Below are 27,978 nucleotides of genomic sequence, written 5' to 3' on the forward strand. Positions count from 1 at the left end.
GTAACTCCCGTTTTCAGTCACATCGCCGCCAAAAACAAATGTAAACATTGATATTTTGCAGTAATTTGACATCTACGATATAAACGATATTATGATATGAATTTAATTATTTTTTTACACACTATTACATCAACTCAGAGGTCCTACAGATTGAGAGACTCTCAGCTCTACTGAATATATTTCGAACCTTACTAGCCGAGGAAATTAATTAAGATCCCTAAAAACATATAATAAAACTGTGTAATTCCGACGAACCCCAAATGAAGACTTTTGTTTATGAATTAAATGTGCGCATCATAACTCCTGATGATTGGAATTCATGTGTGATCTGTGATGCCAAGTACCAGATAAGAATTTGAATATATTAATTAATTAAATAAATATTATTACTAAGAGTAAATTTTAAACCATTTTTCGTTTCAATAAATAATTATATATATTTTTTTTTTAATTGTGAGTGTTATGTTATTTCTAATTCCATTTGTCCTAGTGTGTGTCTATGTGTATTTGTGCCATTATTCAATTAACACCTAACTGTGGTCTACATAACCTCAACACATACCATCGGAGAGCCACATAAATAATATCGATTTTTACACAGTTCAACACAGCCCAACGTGTTATGTATTTTAGTCTCCATAGAGGTGGGGCCATTTACAAAAGTGTATATAAAGTGTAACAAGTTTCCCCACAATTAAAACATTAAAAATACGTAAGAATCCTAGCATTACAACTCTTAGTATGGACGTAGTTATGCAAAAAAGGAACCAACCCACAATTTTGTTATATTTTAATTTGAAAATAAATTAAAATAGTACAAGTTTGATCGTACCGTCGTTGCTAATATTATATCAGTGTTTATACTAGACCATTAAAACTATACCCACATTATGTTATCAACACGAGAATTACAACAATTTATAATTAACTTTAACTTCGAAATACTCGGGATAGGTTTCATGTGGGACGGATCCTTTTTGCATAACTACGTCCAGTTAATGTATGCAGTGTTCATTCGTATGCAATGTTCACGACGTGTTGGGTTCTGCTTGAGACACGTGTGTGTTTCTCCCGAGGCTAGCACGGGCGCACCTGGGTGGGGTCTAGCTGGTCGGCCGTGGCGACGGCCATCTCCAGCAGGTACAGCAGCAGCGCCAGCACGTGCTCCGACACGCTGTGGCCGTGCACCGCCTTGTGCAGCACCACGAACACCGCGGCGTGGAAGACGCGCGAGCGCAGCACCTTGCGCGGGTCCTCGTACGCCGAGTGGCAGGGCGCGGGCGCGCGGAACGGCGGCCAGGGCGTGCCGTTGCCGCGCATCTTGCCCGACTGCTGCACGCTGTTCAGAGGGCACGCACGCACGTCAGTGCCTCGCTCACATGGGCCACGCACACACACGCACGTCAGTGGCTCGCTCGTGCGGGCCGCACGCACGCACACACACACACACACACACACACATCAGTGCCTCATTCGCATGGGCCACACACACACACGCGCACGTCAGTGCCTCGCTCGCACGGACGGACGCGCACACACGTCAGTGCCTCGCTCGTACGGGCCACACACACGCACGCACACACACACACACACACACACACACACGTCAGTGCCTCGCTCTGGATGTTCACATTCACCTGCCAGCTCACTTCCCGTCTGGTGCCCTCGCACAACTCTTACAGCAGCGAGAGTACGTCACAAAAAACACAGGTACATAAAACACGTGATTGAAACACAGTAAGTTAAGGAGGGAAAGAAGATAGAAGAAAAGTTAAAACATATCCAACAGCAGATAAAAATTGCGAATGAAAATAAAAGTGTAAAAAGTAAAGAGGAACAAAAAAAAAATACCTGGTTAATAGATGAAAAAAAAAATAAAAAAAAAAATTGTTGCATAAAAAGAAACGTAGAGTTCAATAAGATTAAAGTAACATTATTAAAAGGAGATCAAAGTTAGTAGAGGTTGGAAAGTTAAAACAATAAGACATAATAGTTAACTGAAAAATGTTATAAAAAGTGAAGAATAAATTTTTAGTAAAAAATAGTATTTGAAAACAAAAAGTAAAAAGATATCAAAATAAAAAAAAATAGGTACGGCTTGATGCGAAAGACGAAAATTGGAACGAGAAAAAAGTTAGACAAAAATGGGTGAGTGGGGGGGAAGGGGGGGGGGGGGAATAAAAAGAAAAGGAAGAAGAGAAAAAGAACATAGACAGAATTCTAAGGAGTAGAGGAAAAGTATTCAACCTAAAAGAAATAGTTTAAAAATAGTGTAAATACAAAATTGTGAGATACTACAAATATACTTTCAAGAGTAAACCCATTAGGCTCAGACATATTGTCTACATCTCACTATTTTAAGACAGCGAGAGGTGACGAGATGAGAACGGAGCAGCGACTGAAAGAATGGGCGGAGGCTGGAGTTGGAGAAACGTCGTGAAAAAACCCTCCGGCTCGCGACATCCACCAAACGTCGACAGCGAGGTCATTACTGACGGCGACACACAAAGACACGACGGACAAGGAACGTCGGGAGACAAGATTCGGCCGTGGTCCGTGGTGATGAAGCACCCCAGCGTACACCCCAGCGTACACCCCAGCTGATTTCGACAAAACCAAAAATGTATTAACTTTGCCAAACATGTGACGTGTTCTGAGAAAAAACATTACATTACATAAAGCACGTCGCATAAATAAGTTGTTCACCTGTTGCTACGTTTGAGGAACACGCGGTCTGTAAGTGCATCAGGCAATACATAACGTCGGCTTACTTCTAAAACCTCGTAACTCCATTTCAGTCAATTTTATAGGAGAACTTGTGAGCTTTCCGAGCACGGTTTCGACCGACAAAAGATACGGGTTTTTATAATTTGTGAATAGAAAAGAGACTAAGTAGAGTTGACTTACAAGGTTTTATCAGCATAATGCACTATGAAAAAATGAAGAAAAAAAATTACACCAAACACATCCGGAGTATAAAGCTGGGAAAATCTGGACTCACGAGGTTTTAGAAGTAAGCTCACGATAAATGCCTTGTATAGTAGGTGAGATTATATTTAGATGTGGAGATGGAGAGTGTAAGGAGGTTAGGCACTGACCTACCCTAACATTGATTCTTTAACGTGGGGTTTTGAGAAGATAAATATTTATTCTTGTGTTATGTTTCGTGTTGAAATATTTGTCTCTGCATTCCTTCAATGTTTTTCTATAACTCCTTTGTTTCTGTTGGTGATTTCTGGCAGAGATGATTTATAAATTGAAGTTCAAGCCGGGTGTTGGGAAGAAGGAGCAAGGAAGGGTCGTCCAGCTGGCGCCAAGAGGTGTTTGAAAGTGTTTTGGTGTGACCTAGTTAACTGTGATTGGCCAAGTGACGTTTCACTTTATTTGGGAGAAAATCGCTGTAGGCTGCCGCCAAATTGTGCCGGAACTATTTCCTTATAGGTTGCCAGAAGTTATTGTAAGCTGTTAAATAATGGTAAAGTAAATGAATTTGTGGTTTAAAATCTTGTATCTTTTTTTTTAAACTTATGTTACTTTGAAGTATATGTTTGGTTGAAGTAAGTGCAAATATTGACCGCGGAAGGATATGTAACTTTGTCTTTGGAGGGGGAGAGAGGCTTGTAACGGTGATTTGGAAGGAGCTGTGAAAAGTTGGTGAAAATAAAGTTTTTCTTTGTAGTTGGGCGTTATTAAATTTATTACTGTAGAGTTACCCACTACAAGAGCGACTTACTGCTCGGCGAAGCGGTCCATGGAGGTCTGGAAGTCTCGGCGGTGCACGGCGCGCAACAGCACGTGGATGGGGTCGTACATCTCCTCCCAGACCTTCGGCTTGGGCATGTACATGCCCTGCTGCATGTTGCCGCTCGCCTCCAGGTTGGGAGCGCGGTAGTTCGCCACCTGCTCGCACGGCACACGCTCAGCGCTGAACACATCACCGTCACCAGCAACGCACAGACACAAACAGTATTTATCACCACACTAACGGATACTAAAGTCATTACAGCACGGGTCTCGATCAACCAACGCCCCGCATGATCCGACCCGACCTGAAGCAGCATCATCGGCCGAGACTCTAGAAACGTTTTCTCGAGGACCCAGAAAGTGATCTAACCATTGCCTGACCTCAAAAATGACATTCACTCGTTGGGTAGTAACAAAGTGGCGTGAAAAGATCCGCAATAAACGGAAAAGCTGGGAAAACACATCACCCTGAAAAATTATATCTCTGTGCTAGCTGAAAGCCAGTGCAATTCTCTCATCATGTCCTTGCTATCCGAAATTTCGCACGTCCGAGGTTGCCCCGATCCATTCTAACTGGGTTAGAGGATTCTGCCTATCAACATTCCACTACAGTATAGGACCAAACTGCATCACCAAATATAGGCTACGCTTTATCTACCTACTTTAAACCAGAATGTTAGCAATTTAAATTTTAAATTTAATTAATCTCATTATGTTCACATAACAAAAATTTCTTTTTTTTTTGTGTTTTCATATCAAGGTTAACACATAGAACTGAAATTCTAAAACTTCTAAAGTGATCGTCCATTAATCACGTGAGGCTCAAAAAGGGAGGGGTGGGGGTGGGGGGGGGGGGTCGAAAAAATCACGAAATATCACAAGGGGGGAAATGGGAGGGATGGGGGGGGGGGAGGTTTGTAGAGAGATATCACGTGTATTTATTTTTTCGCGCGATTTCTACTAAACCGAAAAGCGACGCGTGACCTTGACTCGCCGTAGCCAGGCAACAATATCCCCGCCCACCGCAACATGAACCACCCGGCTCGGCTTGCCAGTCGCCAGTAAGACTGTGATTTTGGCGCCGAATACATGCGTAAATCACATATAAGCCTTTCCTTTATTATTTTTATGCCAGTGAGAATAAACCCGCAACCTTAATATGTGTCTGGACATTTTTATCACTGTGCTTAATTTTCCAGAATTAAATTAGATTATACCTATTATTAAAGATAATATTCTGAAATTTTTAAAAATATTTTGTACAAAAAAAAAAGGGGGTTTATTGGGGGGGGGGGGGGGGGAGTCTGAAACCTCACCACAAATCACTATGGGGGAGGGGGGGGGGGGGGGGTTAAAAATTTGCTAAAAAAACATCACGCTATTAATGGATGACCCCAAAAAACCTTTTTCAAAATATATCTCGACTGAAATCTGAAATTGGCCAAAAAAAAAATAACTAAACCCTGTGGTTAAGTCGATCATTAACTAGCATGATTCATAAGAAACTGTAACATTGTGTGTCACACTTTTCACTGCTACTCTCATGTCCAGCCTAAAACACACTGCTGTTACTTAAGTCGAGTATAGACGACACAAACGTAACAAACATCCACCACATTGGTACATAACTTTAGCTGCTTCCCTTTTTCCATCCCATGGATTCACTTTCCTTTAACAGACCATAAGCTGCTCCATCTATTCATATTCACTTCCCTTATCTCTATGTGAAGTGAGTTCATCTACTGCACATGTCACCAACCAGGGCTCTCACAACATCCAGCAAAACTTTTTAACTCGTGTAATTAGTAGGGGCCAGAAAAATTCGCGATGGCCTTCGGGATAGGCTGCACATTGCCCCGTACACTCGGGCAAACAACGCAAGTTCATCGGCTGCCGACTTGTGAGTCGTCTCGGCTGGTTTGTCTGCGATTTGATACTTCTTTGGTTGAGAGTTTTTTTAATCGGTTGAGATTCGTCAAGATGAACGGTAAGCAAATAGCAAAATCATAATAAAGGCATATGTATTTGAATTCTAGCCTATCGCCGAATGAACATGCAAATTTGTCCGGTCTCTAGTAATTAGGGCTGCCACCAGACTTTAATATTGAAATTCATGCACATGTCCTGGTTTCAAGTTTTTTTTTATTTTTTTTATTTTTTTTTATTAAAGGAATTAGCTTGACCAGGGAGGCCAACCAACCGGGAAATCGGGAAATGCGGAAAATAGCCAGGATTTCTTTTTTTAAAAAAAAAAAAAAAACACTGGAATCAACCAGGAATTTTTATTAGAACCGGGAATTTGTTTTTATAAAGTGACGATCGCAATAACTTATGGCTGTTAAGAGCCTATGATGGAGAAACTTGAACGTGAGCACGTTCACCACCCGTCGAAGCACGACAGTTTGTTGCTCGTGAGGTAAAATTTGGTGAAAGTTAATTTGTTCATATCACATTTAAAAACTTTTGTAGTACGTAAGAAACCATTAACAATTCAAACTTCCATACTTACGTATTATGTTTCTGTATTCAAAAGCAACAGCATTTCGGCTGAAAATATTGTTGTAGGGTGGTAGTAATTTCTCGCACTGCATGTTGGTAGCACTAGTTTTGTATATATATATTTTTTACTTTGCGCTCATGTTATTGCATCACTGTATCACGGATAGTTTTCTCGAGTTTTTTAAAAGTTTACTTGTGCGGGACGTTGTTTTGAATTTTTTAATCTGACATGTAATTTGCGCAGACTATCAAAATGACAAAGAGTTCGGTCATCACATACAATGACAAATATACCGAAGAGTTTGAATGGGTGGAGTAAGATCCAAAGTGCAGGACAAATGCCATTTGCAATTTGTGTAATGTTGAAATCAACATCGGTAGCATGGGAAGAACAGCATTTGCCAGCCATGCAAGAGGGGCAAAACACGTGCGTTTGGTGTCAAGTAATTTTGGTGACGTCAGATTATTAATTTTTTTTTGTCGGAGGTAGGTTTTGTTTTAAGTTTATTGATTTAGATTTTTAAGCCTATAGTTAAGTTGTCTATTGTTTAACGCCAATAAAACATCATATTGTGTGTGCTTTGTGTAACAAAAATGCAAATTGTATGCAAATATTGATAAAAACCACCCTGGAAAAAACCAGGAATTTTATTATCCCAGAAGAGTGGCCACCCTGTTGACGGTGAAACCACGAGCCCGGAGGAAGAGGATCGCCGGCGGCTCACCTCGGACAGCACAGCCTCAAAGTCGCGGCTCTGGGCCGTGCCACACCGCTCAGGCATCATCTCGATCAGCTGGCTGTGGGTCTTGTCCCCCATGCAGAGCAAGGTCACCATCTCCAGCCTCGACAGCGAGGCGTCGCTCTCGCCTGAAACACCCGTCGTCGTCCCGGCGTGAAGCCGACGCTGCTCCGAGGTACACACTGCCGTCGCGGGCCGGTGAAACGTAGCAGGGGGGGGCGAAAAAACGCAATACATTTGCCCCAACAAACTTTTAAAACGATAAGATTACCGACTGTGATAGCCCTAATAAAACTGATATTTGTACCGATTTTAAAATTAATGAACGGTTGTTTGCATTCATCACGTTTAGTTACCGTTTGTAACATCAGACACCAATTATTAACGGCAACCAAATTTATAAATAAAATACATTTAGTTTTAAGAAAGTAACTATCCTTACCAAAAGAGAACTCTACTAACTAACTACCAAACACCATACAAAGAACTGACTTGCATTACTAGTTAACATTTCATAACATATAAGTATCTCGAGAAATAAAAAAAAGGGGGTTGTCTGTAAAGTCGGTTTACGGACGATAATTTTACGTGATAACGTCAAGAAGAAAACATTGATGAAAAATTGCACACATTTCTAAGTTTTAAAAATTATTTACAGTTTTTTGCAAATTTAATTGAAATAATTTTTTTAAATATAATCACGAACCATTTGTTATAGAAATAAAATGAAATCAAATCAATGTCAATAAATTGTTAATTTTAAATGATGAAATTGGACAAATAAATCAAATATTTTAAATTGCTGCTTTTAAAAAGCCTGCCTAAACCTGTTTTTTTATTATAGAATATTTTCCCGCACGGTGGTTGGCCGGTTCTTGCACGCTCGGCTCAGGTGGAACGTGACAATGAGTCATGCTTTTTCGGACGTGCAGCCGGCGTTCATCGATTTATAAGACGTTTTCACGTCAAAAAAAAAAAAATACATGCTAATGTTATTAATAACGTTGATATTAACCACTGACACCACAGCTATTTGATGAAGGATCTTGAAAAGAGAATAGACGGATCTTGAAAAGAGAATAGACGGATCTTGAAAAGAGAATAGAGCATCGACGGAAAGAATGGTTGGAAGAACCGGGGTACAACAAGAAAAACCCCTTTTTCACGGCAACGACCGCCATGTTCGCACACGCGATAAATCCAGGCTTGATCCCGCTCTGAGTCGAACATCGATCGCCCTGGTGGGTGGTGAGTGATCTAGCTACTCACCAACTTGGCCTAAGATGTATTTAAAAGTTTATCAACTAATAACTATCCCACAAAAATAATATCGCTTAGAAAAATTAATATACTTCGTTTTTAAATTTAAAAAAACTGAAAATACTAAAAACAAAACACTAAGCTAGCTGAGAATTAAAATTATTTCTCCTGGTTAAAAATTACTTTGTAACCATAGCAAGCTGTTACAATGGTCTACTTAAATGTACAAAATAAATAATAAACAGATACCAGAGAACTTAGCAATACGTATTAAAAGTTTAAACTATATTCAAGTGCTTGGAAAAACTGTTCTAACAATAATATCTATACGACGGCTGTTTTTTTTTCAACCTCCGATGGGCTATGAAAAAAAAGACATTTCTATGGTTCCAGGTAACATTTATTCCTGTCTCATAATCTATCTAGGAAATTAACAGAATTACATAAAAATGCAAATGTCCTGCAAAATCAATTTCAACAAATGTAGATACAAACACATGCAAAAATGTTATAAAATATTCTCAAGCACAATGTCATTACATGACCCACTCTACCAGCCTGAAAAAGAAAACAAATATATTTGCCCTAACAAACTTTTAAATAAATAAGATTATTGACTGTGATAGCCCTATTAAAATAGATATTTGTATAGATTTTCAAATTAATTAACAGTTGTTTGTATTCTTAACATTCAGTTACTGTTCGTAAAATCAGATACCAATTATTAATGGCATACAAAGTTATAAATAAAAAATACATTTAGTTCTAAGAAAGTAAGACACTATCAAGTATTAAAAGTTGCTGTTAATGACTTTTACTAAGTATTTGAACAATTCCCCCCCCAGGTTTTGAAAACACCTTCACCGATCCCCCCCGAGGTCTCACCCAGGTTGGTGCGGACGCTCATGAGCGTGGCCAGGAAGGTGAGGCAGCTCTCCAGCATGGGCGAGTCGTACTCCCCGTCCAGGTACGAGCACCGGCCCGAGTACGACGCCAGGCTCATCCAGTCCATTATGTGGAACCTTGAGGCCACGACACCACCACCCGTCCAGCCACTCATCACACGGCGGATTACAGTTAATAGGCACAAAGCACCGAAACACATTAAAAGAATGAAACTAACAAGCAGTGACGTAGCTAAGGCGACTGGTGCCACTGGCCAGAATTGAAAATGGCGCCCCCTCTTTTAATCAAAGTGGGGGGGGGGGGGGGGGGTTCCCCCCCAGTAACGCGAAACCGTCGCCGTGGCGCCCCTGGCTGGGGGCCATCCCTGCCACCCGCCTGCTACGCCACTGCTAACAGGCATCTTTAATCAAAGATTAACAGTAATGACCAATATGTAAATTTTTAAATATAAAATTCAATGAAAATAAATTTATTCAGCATAAAATTGGAAAAAAAAAACTACTTTTTTTTAATTTTCAACTGTCATTAGTAGGTCACTCATTTTTTTACATTACAACATTTAACACTTTTTTGAAACACGTGAATATTTAAATTAATTTTTTTTTGTTCTGAATTTGTTAAGGCATGCTTATTACAAATCATTATATACTAGCGGAAGTTCATCACACATCATCAAAATGACATTTATTTGGTGAAATTAGTATCATGGAACATTTAAGTGTTATATATGTTCAGCAATATATAATTTTTAATAAATGTATTTCATAAAAAATTAAAAAAATCTGAATACTCCTGTTATGAAAATGATTTGGCCTGAAAATAAAACAATATAATCTTATCTCTACTCACACAGCAATACCACAAACAATGCATGGGGCTAAGATTTCAACATTCTTCTCAACTTTCAGCCAAAAAATGTATAGTATTTTACAGTGCTACCTAATATGCTATTCACAATTCCAATATATAATTTAAAAAAAAAAAAAACCCTTGCAAAAAAATCAGGAAACTTCCTATTTGACAAACTACATCATGGTCAGGCAAAATATGTTTTTTTCTTTTATTTTCAGGTATCTGAGTAATGCAAACAACTTAAATTCGTTAGTTATAGATGTGAGCTCTGCAAAACAAATCTGCAACGGATAAGACACTAAAATGTGCTCCCTAAAAATAAGGAACTAGCAGTGTTCTATCGCGCACTAGGAATACGGTTAAGGTACAGTTGTAGCATAACAACATCAAAATCCTTTTTTTTCTAACGCTCTGCACATTTTTTAGTACGACAGATGAACTTCCTTACAATGATCTCAGCGCAAAGATAATTATTCTAAAAGTTGCGCCAACATATACTGGAACTACAAGATCTTAGCTTGCATGAACTATAATTCACACAGTTCCAATCTACCACAACAGGTAGCAACAGTGTCGAATAAATGTTAGGTTCCTTTCTATTGGTGGGCTGGAATGACATACAATAATTGATTGTGACTCGGCGGACAAATAGTGAAATAGTTGATGCGATTATGACAAGATAGCAGCACATATAGTCGCTGCCTTATCTTCTGAATTTTAATAAAAACAGAAAACCCATACTGGTATTTAAAAGTTAATACCGGCCTTAACGTGGTATATCTTACCTTAAAAAAACAACAAAATTTAAATATTTAACGTTGAAATATTGTCATGTATGTTTGGGGTTCCAAAGCGGTCCAGAGCTGCAGGGAACTCACTTCTCGAGCACAGTGGTGAGGAACTTCTCAGGCGGCACCTGCGTGGCGCACACCTGCAGCAGGTACAGGTCGGCGTCCGCCAGCGAGTTGCAGAAGTTGCACTGGATGTACGTCATGGCTTGGCCCTTGATCTGCAGTCCGTTGCGCACCCACATGCCGCTCAGGATCTCGTAGAACGCCACCTGCGCGAACACAGCACTCTACACTCTGCAGACACTACAACATCAGAACAAATACACGCTTATTTCATCAATGGTGTTCGCAGGCTTTCCATGGGCCATTGTCTGAAGTAGCTTGGCTTCTGGGTTGTAGCCGCGTCCTTGGTGAATAATTCAACCGACGTTTCTGGTCGACATTGCAGTCGCCATCATCAGGGAGCAGTTACCTGCTAAGCATTGTATTTTTTTTTTGTATATCATGACATGTCAAATATCCATGTGAAAGCTTGTACAAAAAAAAAAAAGAACTAATGAATGCCGTTAACTAAAATAAAACAGAAACTCAGTATCCTTGTGTCTGTTTACAACAACAAATGTTATATTTTAGTTTTATTTATTTATGCTTTAGGACTGATCTCACCCAACATGGAGATTTAGTTCTGTTTTTAGACATTAATTTTCACTTAAAGGCTATTTATTAGAAAATCGAGTGCATGAACTTTGAATTGCACTTGCCTTTATGTAATTAAATAATAAACCCATCTTGGAGGGGGAACAATTGCTGTTACTGGATTCATTCTTAAAGGACTCTATTGTTCACATCGGCTGATTTCGATCGTCCTGTTGGCAAAACGTGCACAGCAGATGAAAATCTGTCTACCTCATCACGAGTCTATGGCTGATCGCTCATCCCAACCCGTCGCCATAACGGTGAGGCTAACCATAGAGTTAGGAACTGTAAGGAGATGGCATGTTGTGACGTAGTTGAAGTCACTTTTTAACCTCACAATCGCCATATTGTTCCGCTCAAAATATTGCGGAAACGGTGCTTGATAACGTCAGATGATTGAAACTATGCATTTATTATAATCTCCCCGACGTTAAAATCAATCTTTTTCAAAACTGTTTACACAACGGAAACAGTACACTTTAGACAATGTTTTGGGCGTCCAAACAATATGGCGGAACAGCTGAAGAAGAAAAACGGCTTCATCAAGTGCAGACGTGGCCACCCCTGCGGCTAACAGACGTAGAAGGAAGACAAATAGCCGTGTTGTCTTCAGCCGGCTCCACCAGTGTCGGGTCGAGTCAGTTCGGTTCGAGTTTAGGCGCGGGTTTACGCAAGGGACGCAACGACGCAACATAACAACGCAAGTAAATCGCTGTCGTTTATAAAGCACGCAAGTCGCACAACGTCACCAACACTACAACTTAAAATGCGAAACGGAATAAAACAAATCTCTTCCCCTTGGCTTATTTAGATAATTCATATTTTCCCGGAAAACATGTGAAATTGTCAACAATTTGATACAAAAGTGTTATTTCCTTTCACTGTTCGTAGGTTTTACAAGTGAAAACAAGATGAATAAAATAAAACAACACCGTTGCCTTCTGTGCACGTAACGTCTTGCGTATTTAAAAGTTTTCGGAACACTTCATTTCAAGTACGGAAGACGAAAACGCAAACCGAAATTCAAGAAGTTGAAAGCTGACCGATGCTTGCGTTGCGTTTGAGTCGTACGTAGTTTATAAACGGGTATTTGGAAACGTCTTGCATAGTTTATACACACGGCCTTACTCCAACCGAATTTTAATTAGCTCGGCAACACAGACAGGAGCGTAAAAGGTATAGAAGGTGGTAAATGCATCATCCCCAAACACAAATTCTGTGGAATATAGATGCTCTTGTCATTTGAAGCCGTACTTCAAATATTTAACAATAAAAAGTTCAAACAAAAAAAAATTGCATAAAATAAAAACTGGCAATGCTCTTGTTCCCAAAATTTAACCTTTGTATTCGTTAGGACGTAGAGTTAGTGGGATAGAGCAAAAAAAACTTTTATTTATTTATTCAATTTTTGTTCTGTAGATCCCATATGGAGGTAAGGACTCTGGGATATAGAACAAGTCAATTAATACAAATATATACATATATACAAACAAACCTGTACAACCACAAAAACTAAATATTACACAGTACTTTTACATTTCAAAAGTAAGAAAGAGAGATTAAAAAAAACAACATGGGTACATAAAAAAGAACATGAACCATATTAATCCTCAATGTCTTAAATCATTCACGCGAGTATAGAAGGAAGCGTGTTCAATCTCGAAGGTCGGGTCAGTTCGAAGCTACGCGGAGTTACGTTGGCAACGCTGAGAATGGTCACCGACCTCGGACGAGATATAAAAACGAAGTTACAAAGCAACTCCGCTAGCGCCTAACCTAGAAAAAAATTTGCACAACCTTTACAAGCCTTTCTTTATTTTACAACTCATTCTTGAATTATACCATTTTTCCCCCGAGGATATTTTAACCTTAGTAGCGCGTATTTATGTAAAGCCTCAAGGATGAGCCGTTTTATTAGAAATTACATCGTTCGTTCCAAGATGATGTGCTTTATCAGTAGGGAAGCCTTCTTTTCACAGACGAGAGAGTCAAACGCTCGATCGTTCATCTTCGGTTTTTTTTTTTTTCGTTCATTGTAAAAGGTTAGGTTAGCTACATTATAAATACTTTAAAACATTGTGGGCGGTTGATTTGGTTAGGAAAGCTACATTAAAGATACCGTGAAATCATGTAAACGGTTTCCTAACCCCTGGATAGCTACATATTAAAAAGTTATTTGCTAAGCAACCATAAAATGATTATACAGTATTTTTAATGTAGCCATACTTACCTAATATAACCAACCGTCCACAATGTATTTAAAGTATTTATAATGTAGCTAACCTATCCTAATCGACCGCAAAATTTAATGCCACACCGGTTTATACAATGAGATAGAACGGAAAAAAAAAAAGCGAGCGTGAACTTCGGGTGTGGCTCTCTCGTCTGTGAAATGAAGGCTTCCCTTATCAGTATACAGCAGGCTGACCAACAACCCTGAACGAGGTGAACCTACTCCCAAGGCCAAGTCAACCAAGGCCCACCAGGGTTGTCCAACAATAGCCTGACCATACCACAAGGTTGTACGTAGGTACGGTAAATGCCAAGTCATATTACACACACCAGAGCTCTAACGTTTACGTGACAGTGTCTTTTCAGCTCAGGATTGTTTGCAATAAATACGTCAAGTAAGATTAAAACACAGGGACTTTAACAACGCCGGATAGATGTTACCACTGTTGCAACCCAGCCTTCTCTAACGAATGTCGGCACTTGGGTCTTGAGAACTATTTTCATGTCCTTGCTCCAGCTAGACTCAGGGTGAAAGACACACAACTATGGTTGAAGAGATCAGAAATGAATAAAACAATAAAATGGAAATACGGCCACTCATTAACTTGGCTGCAGGAGGTTCAACATATCAATTACTAATTTAGGATTAGTATTCTACAGAAAATAATGATTCAGTAAATCATACTATCTCGAGCCTCCAAGCCGAGACAAAACTCTAGGGTCGGCGTCGAAGCTACCGGCCCAAAAACCAAATAAAATATTAAAACAGTGGCGACCCTTCGAAGGTCGGACACGAACGTGCCTTCGAGGTAGTAATCCGACTCATGGCCTAGAAGTACAGGCCTGCTTCATCAACGGACATATTTTTTGACGTGACAACGTCTAATAAATCGATGAACGCCGGCTGCACGCATGAAAAAGTGTCCCGTTACGCATTGTCCCGTTGCGCTGTCGGCGAGTGCAATAATAGGTTATGTTACAATTGACTAAAAAATTATGGTGATTCATATAATTGATGATAGATATTTGATTACAGTTTATTTATATGAAAACTTGTTCATAATTATATTTAAACTTTATAGCTAAACGCCAGTTTTTTTAATTAATTACTAGTCATCTACACGTGAACTGTTTCGTCGACCGTTTATAAAGTGAAGTGAAAAGTTAATGTGTTTTTCATTGCTTATTACAACAACAATTTCGGCAATAAAAGTTAATTAATCTTTCATTTTAAAAATCTGATTACTATTATAATTTCAAGTATTTATCTTTTCTTTAATTTTTAAAATAAAAATGATTCAATTTTATTCATAAAAGTATGCAATCATTTCATCAATGTTTTGTTATGACGCTGTCACGTTAAACTATCGTTAGAGACCCGTGAATTTCGCGGATTCAATGACCTCCAGGATAGACTCCAATATCTTCTACACACTCGGGCAAATGCCAACTGTTCATTGGCTGTTGACTTGTGAGTCGTCTCGGCTGGGTGGCCTGTGATTCGACACTTCTATGAGTGAGGGTCTCTAATTGGCACTCAGTCCTCCAGATTAACAGAGAGCCAATGACAGAAGCAGCACTAAGGTATAATTATTTGAATTTTAGCATAGCACGAAATGAATCCGCGAAATTCACGGGTCTCTAACTATCGTCCGTAAACCGACTTTACAGACAACCAATTTTTATAGTTCTGCGCACATGCGTCACGTTGGAGATACTGCAGAAGACATTGTCTTATCTAGCAAGGGCATGGCCCCTGGACCCAGGATCGGAGACGCCCCCCCCCCCCTTACAATTATACAGTCACGTGCTACATTATAACTGCACATGGCTATTTCTTACCTACACTCTTTATAGAATGTTATTTAACCTGAAAATACTGGGTATAATTATGGTTACTATTTTTAAAATCCAAACTAAGCTTTGTTCATAAAATTATTTTACTTTAAAATAACCACAGCGAGTGTGTATATTTATTTCACACACGGACATAAAAACGAAAATATTCACAGAAAAAAATAAAATTAGGATCTATGTAAGTCATAGACACTGGCTACAAAATAAGACTTCTTATAATAGTTAAAAAACATTTAAAAATAAACATGGCTGGACCCTGATGTCTACCCAGCCCCCACCCTTCTAGGGGCAATGAGCACGGGTGTGAATGGTAGTGTTTAAATGTGTGTAATATCGTTTCCGAAATGACAGCAAACGAACAAAAGTGAATTATATAAAGCATTACACTTCCTCGAAGAGGCTAAGCCACGGCCCTGGTATTTGTGGGCAGAGTTGTTTTATCTTTGAAAGATATGCATGTGCTTAGCAATGGCGTATGTCCAAAAGCTTACATCAAGACAGAGTTGTTTTGTTATTTTATTTATTTTATTTTACATTTCCATAAAACAGAATTTATAGTTTAATAATAACTTAGGAAATATTTTTAAATTTATTATTCGCCCGTCCTTGAAATGCAGCTTCCCCATTGGTCAGAAGGAAAGAGAGGGGCTGGGGAACGTTAGCTCCGGCGTCGCCTTAGAATGCATCCCAGCAGAACGTCCCTCGGCATGATACCAATCCCGTCTCCGTCTCTTTGGAAATGTGTCGTTCCGGCCCAGATATACTGCTACGGTTTGAATATTGAAACATTTTACAAGAATTATTCAATTATAACATTTACAATCTTCGTTCACTCACTCACCTAATATATTTATAATAGCAAATATGGTTGAGTATTGCCGGAACAAACATAATCTACCTCTCTCCAAACACCCACACACCCAACAAATATAATTTCAAATTAAAACTAAATGATATATATATATATTACGACAAAAACATGTAACACGTAGAAAGTACGTAACGCGAGGCGGAAAATGTGATCTGGTTATTCAAAAGGGGCTGGCTACCTGTTTCTGACACTGACGAAGAAGAGACACTTGCGAAAGCATGTGGCTGACGCCGGCATAAGGAAGTACACACAGAATTGCCTTAACAGCGGCTGCAAACAGCAGAAGCGAGGTCTCCGCCTTAACTGAGTCAACAGAATAAAACTGTCGTGCACAATCGTAGAGGGCAGAGCACACTCGACGCATTACTTGGTGCAGAAACAACTCTTTTGCGTGGATGTAATTGCAGTAATTTATAAGTTATCTGTAGGCTCATCTTCACGTGTAAAAAAATTAACGCACTACGTGTGCCGTAGAAACCTGCTGCAGTAATTTTTAGTCTTCAAAATGTAAACAATGTCAGTATTACTACCACTGAAAGTATTCCAAATGCTATTTTGCCGGAAAACCGTTCCTTTCAGTAGTTACAAAGTGTACAGGTTGTTGCATAACATCACGACTTGAAGAATGGGGAGGCCTTGTATTTGCGATGATGGTTACATCATGCAAAACTATGAGAATACATTGTTACAAAAGGATATGCGTTTCTATTTCAAACATCATATGTACTGCTATATACTTTTGCTCTAATTTAAATACGTATTTATTTTACCCAATTTTCGGCATGACAAGGCATAAATATTATCTTCCCAAGCTTTTATAATTTTTTAGATTCTGGTATTCACTAATGGCCGCAGGTCCCTATGTTTACTTGTAGATTGTCAAATATTTATTTTCAAGTTTTTACATCGTTTTTAGGCTTAATATTTTCACAGTGCGGCACCCAACATCTTCTTCCAAAAGGTTTTTTCTTAACTTTTTCCATCTCAAATTTTTAAATAACCCAAAGTAATACCAAATTGCATTCGTTTCAAATTCAAACTATAACAGTTTTAAATTTTTAAACGAACAGTGACACCAACACCTACATTCAAAATATCAAAGAAATAATGTATTTAGCACGAATGATTTTAAACAAGTAAACTAAAGTAAATTTCGGAACTAAAATCAGGTTCCTTCATCAGAGTCAAATTATTCAACATAAAAATTATAAAATTATTTAGTTTAAAATAGCTTTCTCACGTTGGCACAAGTTTTTTTCCACAGTCTTCAATAAGCCATCTTGTTACAAAGACAGGGAACGAGGCAGGTGAGAACGCCTGTCTACACTCTCTCCCTTAGCGGGCAAGGAGGGGGGGAGGGGGTAAAACAAAAGGGGTACCAAGGTGGGGAGTGGCGACACTCCACTCCTACGAGAGGAAGGCTGGGTTTGCGCTGCAAACGCTTAAAGACGAGAGGAGGAGGAGGGGGTTTTCCCTCTCTAACCTCACGCACTTGTATGAAGACCAAAAGGGAGCACAAGAGCCTCCCCCGCGCTGAGGGACTTCGCCCCAGTGATGACAAGCGGCGGCAGTGACTGTCCCCTGAACGACGGAGCTGTGAGGTGGTGTTGCAGCAGTTGGCGACCCTGGGCCGGGAGAGCGCCGCGCGGCGCGCGCGCCTGGCGGCCGGGAGCAGAAGCACCGGGACGCGTCGCGCGGGAACTGCGAAGCGGGAGTGAAGATGTGGTTGCGGTGGTGGCTGGTAGCGGCAGCGGTGGCGTGCTGGCCGGGGGCGGCGCGCGCCCTGGACGTGGAGGCGGTGGTGTCGCTGGTGCGGCTGGGGCGGGAGCTGGCGAGCGACGCGCTGGAGGCGTGGGGGAAGGTCGAAGGAGGCGTGCAGCTGCCCTTCCTGCGCGACCCGGAGCAGCAGCTGGGCGCGCGCATCGCCGACACGACCCGGCGCCTGGACGAGCTGGGGGTGCGGCTGCAGTCGGGCACTCGGGCCGCCTTGCACGCCGTCTCGGAGCAGCTGGGCGCCGCGCTGGGGCTCGAGCTGCGCATGCGCGACCTGGCCGAGGCGAGCGCCGCCATAGAGGACGGGTACGTGCTGCCAACCTTGTGTGTTTATCTATTTAGCAGTGCGGAACAACCACGCCACTACGTTCAAATGTGCTTCGTCTGTTGTTTCAAATATTAAAAAAGCTGCATAGCCGCAAAATTCAGGTGTTGAATACCATACATAACCTCAATTACATTGCGAAAAAAAAAAATAGATACGTTCAAAAGTCTGCACAGGTGCACACGGCAGGTATTTCAAAAAAAAAAAATCCAAAGTATAATTAATTTGCCATTATTCTCAATACGCCATTCCATAAATTCTGAACGAATGTTTCTAAAAATTACTTCTTTTATTTTAGTCCTTACGTTTACGAAATGTCCATGTCGTCTTAATATTCAAAACTTAATTTTTTTATGTTGGTGTTTCTCAACCGCACAGTTTTTTTTTTAGTGATCATTTTCCACCTGTAAAGTTGCGCCCCCTGCTCACGTCATGCTGGCGACGCACGCCAAAACGTATAAACCAGTCAAGTGTCACATCTATTACGTCGGCGCGAACAAAATGGCGGACGCGACAGAATCCTTGATTAGAAATATTTTATATTTCCACAGCTTTACTAAAATGCGAGTTGTTTTCGAAAGGAGGTTATTATTCTTATCATTTTAAGGTTTTGTTTGCTAATCTGTGACATTTCAGTAATGTTGTTACACACAGTGAATGTTACTTTATCAAAAAGCTACTGAATAAAAACCTGCAAACATTGACGGCTGTCGTGTGTTTGGTCCGTATGTAACAGCAAGAAACATTTAATTCACAATCGTTTATTTTTGGTAAATACGTTTGTTCACGATAACGCGATATTTTTCTGTCGTAAAGTAACGATATGTTGGCGGGAATGAACCTTTTGTTTTTGATATCGAAATAGTAACCGGTCGAACATGACAGAATGGAAGCAATTATTCAGTTACTCTATTGACCGTAATCATCCTTCCTAATTAATCTGGGATTGATAGGAATAACTCTTGAACAACTAATTATTGCATATTAATGTAATAAAAATAGAAACATTGGATATTATTATTGTAGATGAAAACATGTTTAGCTATTTTTATAATAATGCAGCAAAATTTATTTTTCTGCCTAAACACCTTTAGTTCACAATAAAAAAATATTTTGTTTAGACAAGGGACAGTACTAGAATCATATGTTTGTGGTTGATTGAAATCGGCTGCTTTAATTTATTTTCGATATCATTGGCGTTCAATAACCGAGTCCTCTACCAAGGATAACTGTTAACAAGAAAACCGGTCCGGTCCCGCCAGATGACGTCAGCGCATGAAATCACTTCCCGTGTTCCAGCCTAGATTTCAAAGGTTGGCAAGAGTGGAACCGCTTTCTTTGAGCAACGTGCGCATTTAAAAGTTGAACAGATTTTGTAACTTGGTAGCTTACAATTAGAATGCCTTCATGTTTACGTGTTCGTACTCGCAACTCAGATGCAGTCACTACTAAACTGTTTGCTTAAGCATTTCAAGACTGCATTGTTGTAGGAAGAGTGCAAACCATCATTAGAAGAGCCACTTTAGATCTCGGGTGGTTTTCGCTTCACCCTAGCCTCAAATTCAAGGCGAGGCCTTGCGCATAGGAGTGAAATGAATATATTTTATTTCGGTCGCGTACGCATGGCACAACGGCCAATGAGAGAAGGGCAGGGTGCTTTTTTTGACGGGACTAGAAATATGTTGATATTTATTAACCATATTGTGGTAAGAAAATGTCGAGATAATAACAGTATTATCGCTATTTTGAAAGTTAATATGTTTATTTACTAACACTGCGAACAGATGTCGCATAGTTCGCGAAATTTCATTGGCTGAAATCAACAGTAAGAATTCAATTGTGAACCGATTTCGCAGTTCGCACAGGTCGTGTGCAAGGCTTGCTATGCACTCGCTTAATTTTTTTTTTTTAATTGTGAACCCAGCCTTAGGCTTCCCGTTGCTCGACGGGCAGATGAACGAGGAGGGGTCGCGTGCGGCAGGTACGAGCGCTTGCGGCGCTACGTGGCGGAGGGCTACGACGCGGCCGCCGGCCGGTGGCGGCTGGAGCGAGCGACCCTGGAGGACCTGGCCTCCAGCAGCGTGTCGCACCGGCCAGACTCTGCCCGCGGCCTGCTGGACCGCCTGCACCGCGCCCTGGTGCCGAGACACGACCGCCTGAGGCGCCCCGGCCTGCTGGACCTGCTCGCCTCCGCGCAGGTACACACTTGCCCGGCCTCCGTTTACGGTTAATGACGACAAACACATGTGGACTGTATCCAGATCAGTGGCGTAGCCAGGATTTGTGTATGGGGAGTGTTAAGAAGCATGACACCCCCCCCCCTCCTACGTATTATAGCGGGCCCGGGGGTCCTCCCCCGGGAAAATCTGGATTTTAAGGTGTAAAATAGTGCTATTTAAGCAGTTTTCGGTACTTATATTTAAATATTGTAATGGTAAAAAAATTATTAATTTGAATATGAAATTTGTTTGAATGATAAGAAATTAATTAAAGATTTGGTGCTAAGGAGGGGGGGGGGGGGTTGAAACCCTAACACCCAACCCCCCCTGGCTACGCCCCTGGTCCAGATGGTTTTAACCGACGATGCAACATAAATTACACGATAGCATCAGCCCGCACCACTGCGACCTACTGCCATCATGCCGATGGAAAACGAAGACTTTTTTTTTGTTTCTCACTGCAGGGATGCCCACTCTCACGGTTTACGGACGCCAACTGTAAAAGGCTGGGGCGCGGGCAATTTAAAATGTGTCTATCACTTAGCCCAGTAAAAGTGCCACAAAGTCAACTCACAACACAGTTCTATATACAAGAGTTCATGTTAAGTACCAAACACTTACACCTACACTTCCATACCATTACGACTAGTAAATACCAGTCAGGAGTAGCTTGGCTTCTGGGTTGTAGCCGAGTCGTTCACCAGCGTTTCTGGTCGACATTGCAGTCGCCGTCATCAGAGAGCAGTCCTTGGCAAATAATTCACCGACGTTTCGGTCGACATTGCAGTCACCATCATCAGGGAACAGTCCTTGGCACATAATTCACCGAAGTTTCGGTCGACATTGCAGTTGCCATCATCAGGGAGCAGCAGGTAACTGCTCCCTGATGATGGCGACTGCAATGTCGACCAGAAACGTCGGTTGAATTATTCGCCAAGGACGCGGTTACAACCCAGAAGCCAAGCTACTTCAGACAATGGCCGTGAAAGCCTGCGAACATTACTACCAATCAGAAGCTCCGCCGTTAAAACATGTGTCACTTTCATATCATACATGTACACACTACGCTTCAGCCAATGTTCTGGGCGTCCGACCAATGTGGCGCAACAATTAGCTGAAGGAAAGAAAAAAAAACAGCACTCACCCAGTAATAAAAATGCTTTCCTATTCCAGTTCGCGACGACGTACCTAACAGTAAGTGTATTTGGCCTCAAGTCTGCAACTGGTACACGCCTTGCTGGCTTCTTCGAACTTTGTTTACTGTGACATTGTGTCTCGACAGCGAGGTTGTTAGTAACTACTGTTAAGGCTCGGTGTAACAAGGACATGTTGATGTTTCCGTATTGTCGTCATTACTTTTATTTTCGTAATTATCATCACTTGTGCGATATTGCACTAAGTGAAAATCTGTTGAGAATATTTGTGGCAGGAAAATAAATGCAAGAGAGGTAACGAAATAAAATTTTTAGAAATAGCCCTTTAAAAAGTTAATGACGTAAAGGGGGAAGTATTTGTGTTGGTGAGGCGGGAAGTACTTCTACCGCGGTGTCGCCTCTAGGCACAAGGCTCTGAACTGGTGCGCAGTCTTCTCGTCGTGCTAAGGAACAATCAAATTTAAGCGCTGACCATAACATAATATAGCTGAGAAATGAAGATAAGGGTGTAATTTATGGGCCTTGGGTGCTTTCATGAATTTTCACCGACAATTTAGTGTCTAAATATTCCTGGAAAAAAAAAAAAAAAGTTGAAAAACGAAATACGCGTGGTTTGTTCTGAAGCTCTGCACACCGGGTACGGAGGCTTTGTCCTGGAATGGTTGGAAGCCGAGGGGAAACCGAACAAAAAAAAAAAAAAGACGGTCGGCGTACCAGGAACCCGACAAAGAGTCCTCCTCAGTCGCTGGCTGCTGGCAGGGCGAGGGCAGCGCGGAAGTGGATGGGCGGTGACACGAGGCTTGTCTCTCTCTCTCTCTCTCTCTCTCTCTCTCTCTCTCTCTCTCTCTCTCTCTCTCTCTCTCTCTCTCTCTCTCTCTCTCTCTCTCTCTCTCTCTCTCTCTCTCTCTCTCTCTCTCTCTCTCTCTCTCTCTCTCTCTCTCTCTCTCTCTCTCTCTCTCTCTCTCTCTCTCTCTCTCTCTCTCTCCCCACGCACACACACACACTCTCTCTATCTCGCGGTGCCTGCCCACAGTCAATCAGGCACTAAGCACTCTCATCTCCTGCCAGCTAGAAGAGAAGAAACTACCTGCTTTTCCAATCAAGGGTCCACCCCCGCATTCTTGTTATTTTTTGTTCTGTGTTCTTTCTAATTGCGAATTTTTTTCATAAATAAATATTTCTGAAATGTGAACAAAAAAGCATGTTGTAGTTGTGACCAGCCGCCGAACCCGAGAAAATTAAAAGTCTAGTAGTGACGATGACGCAACGAGGTAAAAATTTTTTATTATAAACATTTTCGTAAACTTTTTTAAAAATAGCAGCTCAACGGCAAAATGAATTCAAACACACGCTGAAAAGGTTGACGAACTGTTGGACTTGATACTTGTGTTTCTGTAAGTCATCTACATCATTTAAAACTTTTCTTCATAAAAATTTATCCGTACAAATACGTTCACGCCTTAATAACTTAAGAAATTTTAATAAACTTAAAATAATATCCCCACCCCATCCCCGAATTCCCATGAAAACAAAACTGCCTAGCAACATAGCCACGTAACCTCTACTTTAATGTATTCAAATTGATATGTTTCAAGTGTGTCATGCTTATTCGGCAGTAAACTCACTTGCTTTGCACTCCTAACACAAGTTTATAACTTAACATTTTACACGTGGATTTAGTTACCCTTGATAGTACCAGGTGTTATACCATTGAATATATAGAATGTTATATATATTCAATGGTTATACTAAACAATTTTCTCTCTAGAACCAAAAACTTTAAATTAGGCGTAATTTAGAAATGGGGGCTTTCGTATTTGTTTGCCATCGTCACTACGCTAAGTTTTATTACAAATAAGATAGCGAACAAAATATGCAATAACATAATTTTACATAATCGAATTGTTGTTCGATTAACTATAGTTTTTAAAATTACTACTATAATGTATAAATATAAGTTTACGTATTATTTTTAAGCACTAAAAATTCTTACTACGGGAATTGTAATGATAAAATCGGGCTCCGAATCAGTTGGTTAACAAACGTAGAGCTCGTCTTAACATCATTAAAGATTTAATAAAACGTTTTACGTAAAATATAACGGTGCTAAATATTAACCATGTTTCGTGTAAAAATTCGATTGGAGTTATAGTTTCCCATTATATTAAGTAAACTAGATACTATAACGTAATGTCATCCACATACTGCCCCGTTTAGTAATCGATTATGTCACTCCCGCACGATTCCTTCCTCGAGTTCCATAGCGCCACGTCAACTGATCGATTGATCGATCCTGCATTCAACACATGTTCCGTAACTGCGGTACAGAGTTCGCCAGTTGAGTATGTGAAGAAATGGTGCTTATAACACCCAACAGAGCGCTCTGTTATACCGCATACTAGTTTAATAATTTACGACGCAACTTTTTTTCTTTAAAAAACACTTATTTTGCCATGTTATAATATTAATCATTTAAATTACTGTAAAGTACAGTTTAATTTAATCAGATGATGAATAAATTATGGTGGTGGCTGTATATTTCGAATTTGTCAAAACGCAAATGATAAAAAAATTAATGTTCAAATATAGGTAAATACACAAAAAATCTAAAATAAAGTGTCGAATGTAACAATGTTATAAACTTAAAATATAAATCTTGTTAAGCCATAAAGGTAACAAACGTGATTTCATATAGAGTTTGTCATTTCCTGCAGCACGGCAAAACAATATCATACAACAAATTAATCCCTTTCAACACTGAAATAATTTTATACACGTCGTTAAAATTCCTGTTTCACACAAGTTTTTTTTTATGAAGACGTGACTGAATGTTAACAGCTCACTAATATGAACGAACATCTAAGAGGACTACAATATATAATTAAATAGAATGAGCGGCATTAAACATATGCTCTATTATTGGTTCTAGGTTAAATGATCACGGGTAAACACGCCACGTATTTGGAAAGTAATTGCATCCAGTATGATACGCAATTGGCCCTAATATCTTGAGTAACGATTTAGGAAAAATATCGTAATACGACAAAATGGGAAACTCTGGCCAATTATCATTGTCGAAGCGCGAGACAATGACAATTTACTGCTGATGCTTTCAAGATGTTTTCACTCCAGGCCGCTAGATGGCATTACACTCACGTACTTAAAACACATTATAAAAAACGTAGTTACACTCCTCGCCGCCAGGTTCTTGACGTCACTTGTCTCGCGTATTTCTTACAAGTTTCCTACATTGTCCCTATTGCAATATTTAGTTAGGATCATGCAAACAAAGCAGACGACCTTAGATCGGGTTCGAATTGGCAGATTTTGTGGAAAAAAATAAGTCACGTGATCCCATTTTGTTCACAAACATGACATTTTTCGTAAAAGGTAAATATGTAGTTGGGCGGTATTTGCGAAAATTTTTTTTAAAAATCCGAAAATCCCTTTATTAGATGCTTTTTCACTTCCTCTTTTCAAAACAACCGGCGGAGATAAGAAATTCAAAATACTTTAGGAGATATCGAATTTTTAAATTTCATGATATGTAGTTCAGCGGTATTTGCGAATAAAAATGTTAAAAATCCGAAAATACCTTCATTATATGCTCTTCAACTTCCTGTTTTCATTTAAAGCGGCGGAGATAAGAAATTCCAAATACTTTAGGAGATATCGAATTTTTAAATTGCATCACAATACTGTGCATTAATGCGGCTTCACCATTGTTTCTTGTTTACGTTTTACGTTTACGAGTATGAATTTTTTTCATTGGAGAATGTCGTCACGTGATAGTTGTGTGATTGGCCAAAATTCTAATGAACCAATAGGTGATTATTTATTCATTTATTGTTGAAAACGATGTGTAATTACAACTGTCATCCACGCCATTTGATCATTAGATGTTGTAGTCGTTCTGGGAATTCGTTTATCATTATCGTGTTACATTCTGTGAGTTTTTAACGTTCCAAATTGTAATAACAAAAAAAATTTACGTGAGTTGTTACTGTGCATCCTTTGTTACGGGTTTGTTAGGTAAGGTCAGTTACATTATAAATAATTTAAAACTAAAGAATAATTAAAATTAATTCACATTATTTTTAATATCGGCTTAGTTTGAAAGTATTAATAATGTAACTGACCTGACCTAATCAACCATTTTATTAATTACGCATTGACGATTTACGTATTCACGAACACACGGCAAAATAACAAAAATGGCGTCGCTCGAATGGTTCCACAGGTCTTGTATTGCAAAATTAAAAAATTCGATATCTCCTTAAGTATTTGGAATTTCTTATCTCTGCCGCTTTTAATGAAAAGAGGAAGTTTAAAAGCATATAATAAAGGTATTTTCGGAATTTTTTTTTTTTTTCGCAAATACCGCTTAACTACATATGATGAAATTTAAAAATTCGATATCTCCTAAAGTATTTTGAATTTCTTATCTCCGCCGGTTGTTTTGAAAAGAGGAAGTGAAACAGCATCTAATAAAGGTATTTTCGGATTTTTAAAAAATGTTTTCCGCAAATACCGCCCAACTACATATTTACCTCGTAAAATAATCTTTCGTATTTGGTACCTAACTAATATCACAATATTAATAATTTCCCATATTGTTTTGATCGTTAAAATAAATACACGTGTGTGTGTGTAATTGACTTATTTTAATTCGTAAATTAGTTGTGGATAATTTTAATTAGCTGCGATACATGTGTTTGAATAAACGTTTACAACACTGATTCAGTCAACAATGAAAACTATTAGGAATAAATTATGTCAGAAGTATTTAAGGCATTGAGATATTTTCGAAATGTTTAAAATTAATACAAGTGACGCAATCAACAACCAACGAACAAAATATATCGGCTCGAGCATTTTCAGGACCGAAAGACGCCATAATGGTTTCAACATTTTATTTTGCCATAACAATATTTTATCGTTTGATATTTAAAATATGAATTCGTAACGCAAGGCGCAAAATGTACAGCAACCATATTTTAGAGTACTGGTTTATAATTTACGCGAGACGTAATAATGCAAAGCGAATTTTATTACACTTCCGAATTTCTTGCGTTTTGGTTTAGGTTATCGATGGCCACATTTGAAAGGAAGTGTTCCGAAAACTTTTAAGACGCAGGTGTTACGCCCACAGTGTACTTTAGACTTGTTAAACTTTCACAAAATTATCTTTTAGAATAATTTTAATTAATGAAAAATATAAATTATCAAAAGAAGCCCGAGGCAGAAATTATATGTTATATTGTTTAACAATTTTGAGTAAACGTCTTGCGACTTGTGTGGTTTATAAACAACTGTAATTTTCCTGATTAGGTCGCGCTTTAGCGATGTTCACGAACTAGGCCTTGGGTGCACAAAATTTGACCACCATGTTTTCGCATCTACTGATTTCACAATAGCGCATAGGACAGTCGTGTCCACAGGAAGTGAAAATAATTTTTTTTTCTGTTACGGATGAGAGTGGAGTAGGAAGCCATTTTGGCGGGGCAAGGGAACTGTTGATATTTATCAATCATGCTGTGACATAAATTATCGAGATATTACAACGCCCAAGTGTAATTCCTGCTTTAAAAATTAATTTATGCTGTAAATAAAATAAAACAAAAATTGTGTCGTGGTTGGAATGGTTAACTGAACATTTTATACAACCCTTATATATATATAAGGGCTGTGCTCACAAATTGCTGGACGGATGTCACGGGATTGTCACTTGGTAGTTAATACAGTTACTTAGTGACACTGCCAACAGATGTTGGATACATCGTGAAATTTCATTAGCTGAGATTCGCAGTAAGATTTCAAAAGTAAACAGACTTCGCACAGGTCGTGCGCGTGGCCTGCTGCGCACTAGCTTATGGTCCCTCCCCCCCCCCTTTTTTTTTCTTCTTCGAGAAACCATGTTTTTTTTTCCTAACCTAACTACTTACATGCGGGATGCAAAACTTCGTTATCTATGAAAGATTTGTGCAATGGGAGTGCATGACTTGAAGTAAGCTTTTGGACATACGCCATTGCTAAACACATGTATGTCCGTAGAAGAA

General features: G+C 39.6%; 2 protein-coding genes across 3 annotated transcripts in view; one reads left to right on the forward strand and one right to left on the reverse strand.

The window, feature by feature from the left end:
* Nucleotides 1-27,978, reverse strand: part of LOC134537041 (E3 ubiquitin-protein ligase Ubr3) — a 115,925-nt gene that overhangs the window by 28,756 nt on the left and 59,191 nt on the right. For both annotated transcript variants that reach the window (XR_010075917.1, XM_063377258.1), the window contains exons 11-15: nucleotides 10,880-11,061; nucleotides 9,129-9,265; nucleotides 6,969-7,111; nucleotides 3,734-3,900; nucleotides 1,093-1,339 (exon numbers count right to left, since the gene is read on the reverse strand). Coding sequence is in view for 1 of the 2 variants with exons in the window: in XM_063377258.1 (XP_063233328.1) it covers nucleotides 1,093-1,339; nucleotides 3,734-3,900; nucleotides 6,969-7,111; nucleotides 9,129-9,265; nucleotides 10,880-11,061 (876 nt within the window). In the remaining variant the exon portion in view is untranslated. The remainder of the gene's footprint in view (nucleotides 1-1,092; nucleotides 1,340-3,733; nucleotides 3,901-6,968; nucleotides 7,112-9,128; nucleotides 9,266-10,879; nucleotides 11,062-27,978) is intronic.
* LOC134537042 (uncharacterized) overlaps nucleotides 18,042-27,978 on the forward strand; it is a 40,665-nt gene continuing 30,728 nt past the window's right edge. The window contains exons 1-2 of the mRNA XM_063377259.1: nucleotides 18,042-18,527; nucleotides 20,528-20,744. Of these exons, the coding sequence (XP_063233329.1) occupies nucleotides 18,169-18,527; nucleotides 20,528-20,744 (576 nt within the window). The 5' untranslated portion in view covers nucleotides 18,042-18,168. The remainder of the gene's footprint in view (nucleotides 18,528-20,527; nucleotides 20,745-27,978) is intronic.

This window comes from Bacillus rossius, chromosome 11 (genome assembly GCF_032445375.1).
Source record: "Bacillus rossius redtenbacheri isolate Brsri chromosome 11, Brsri_v3, whole genome shotgun sequence".
NCBI lineage: Eukaryota > Metazoa > Arthropoda > Insecta > Phasmatodea > Bacillidae > Bacillus > Bacillus rossius.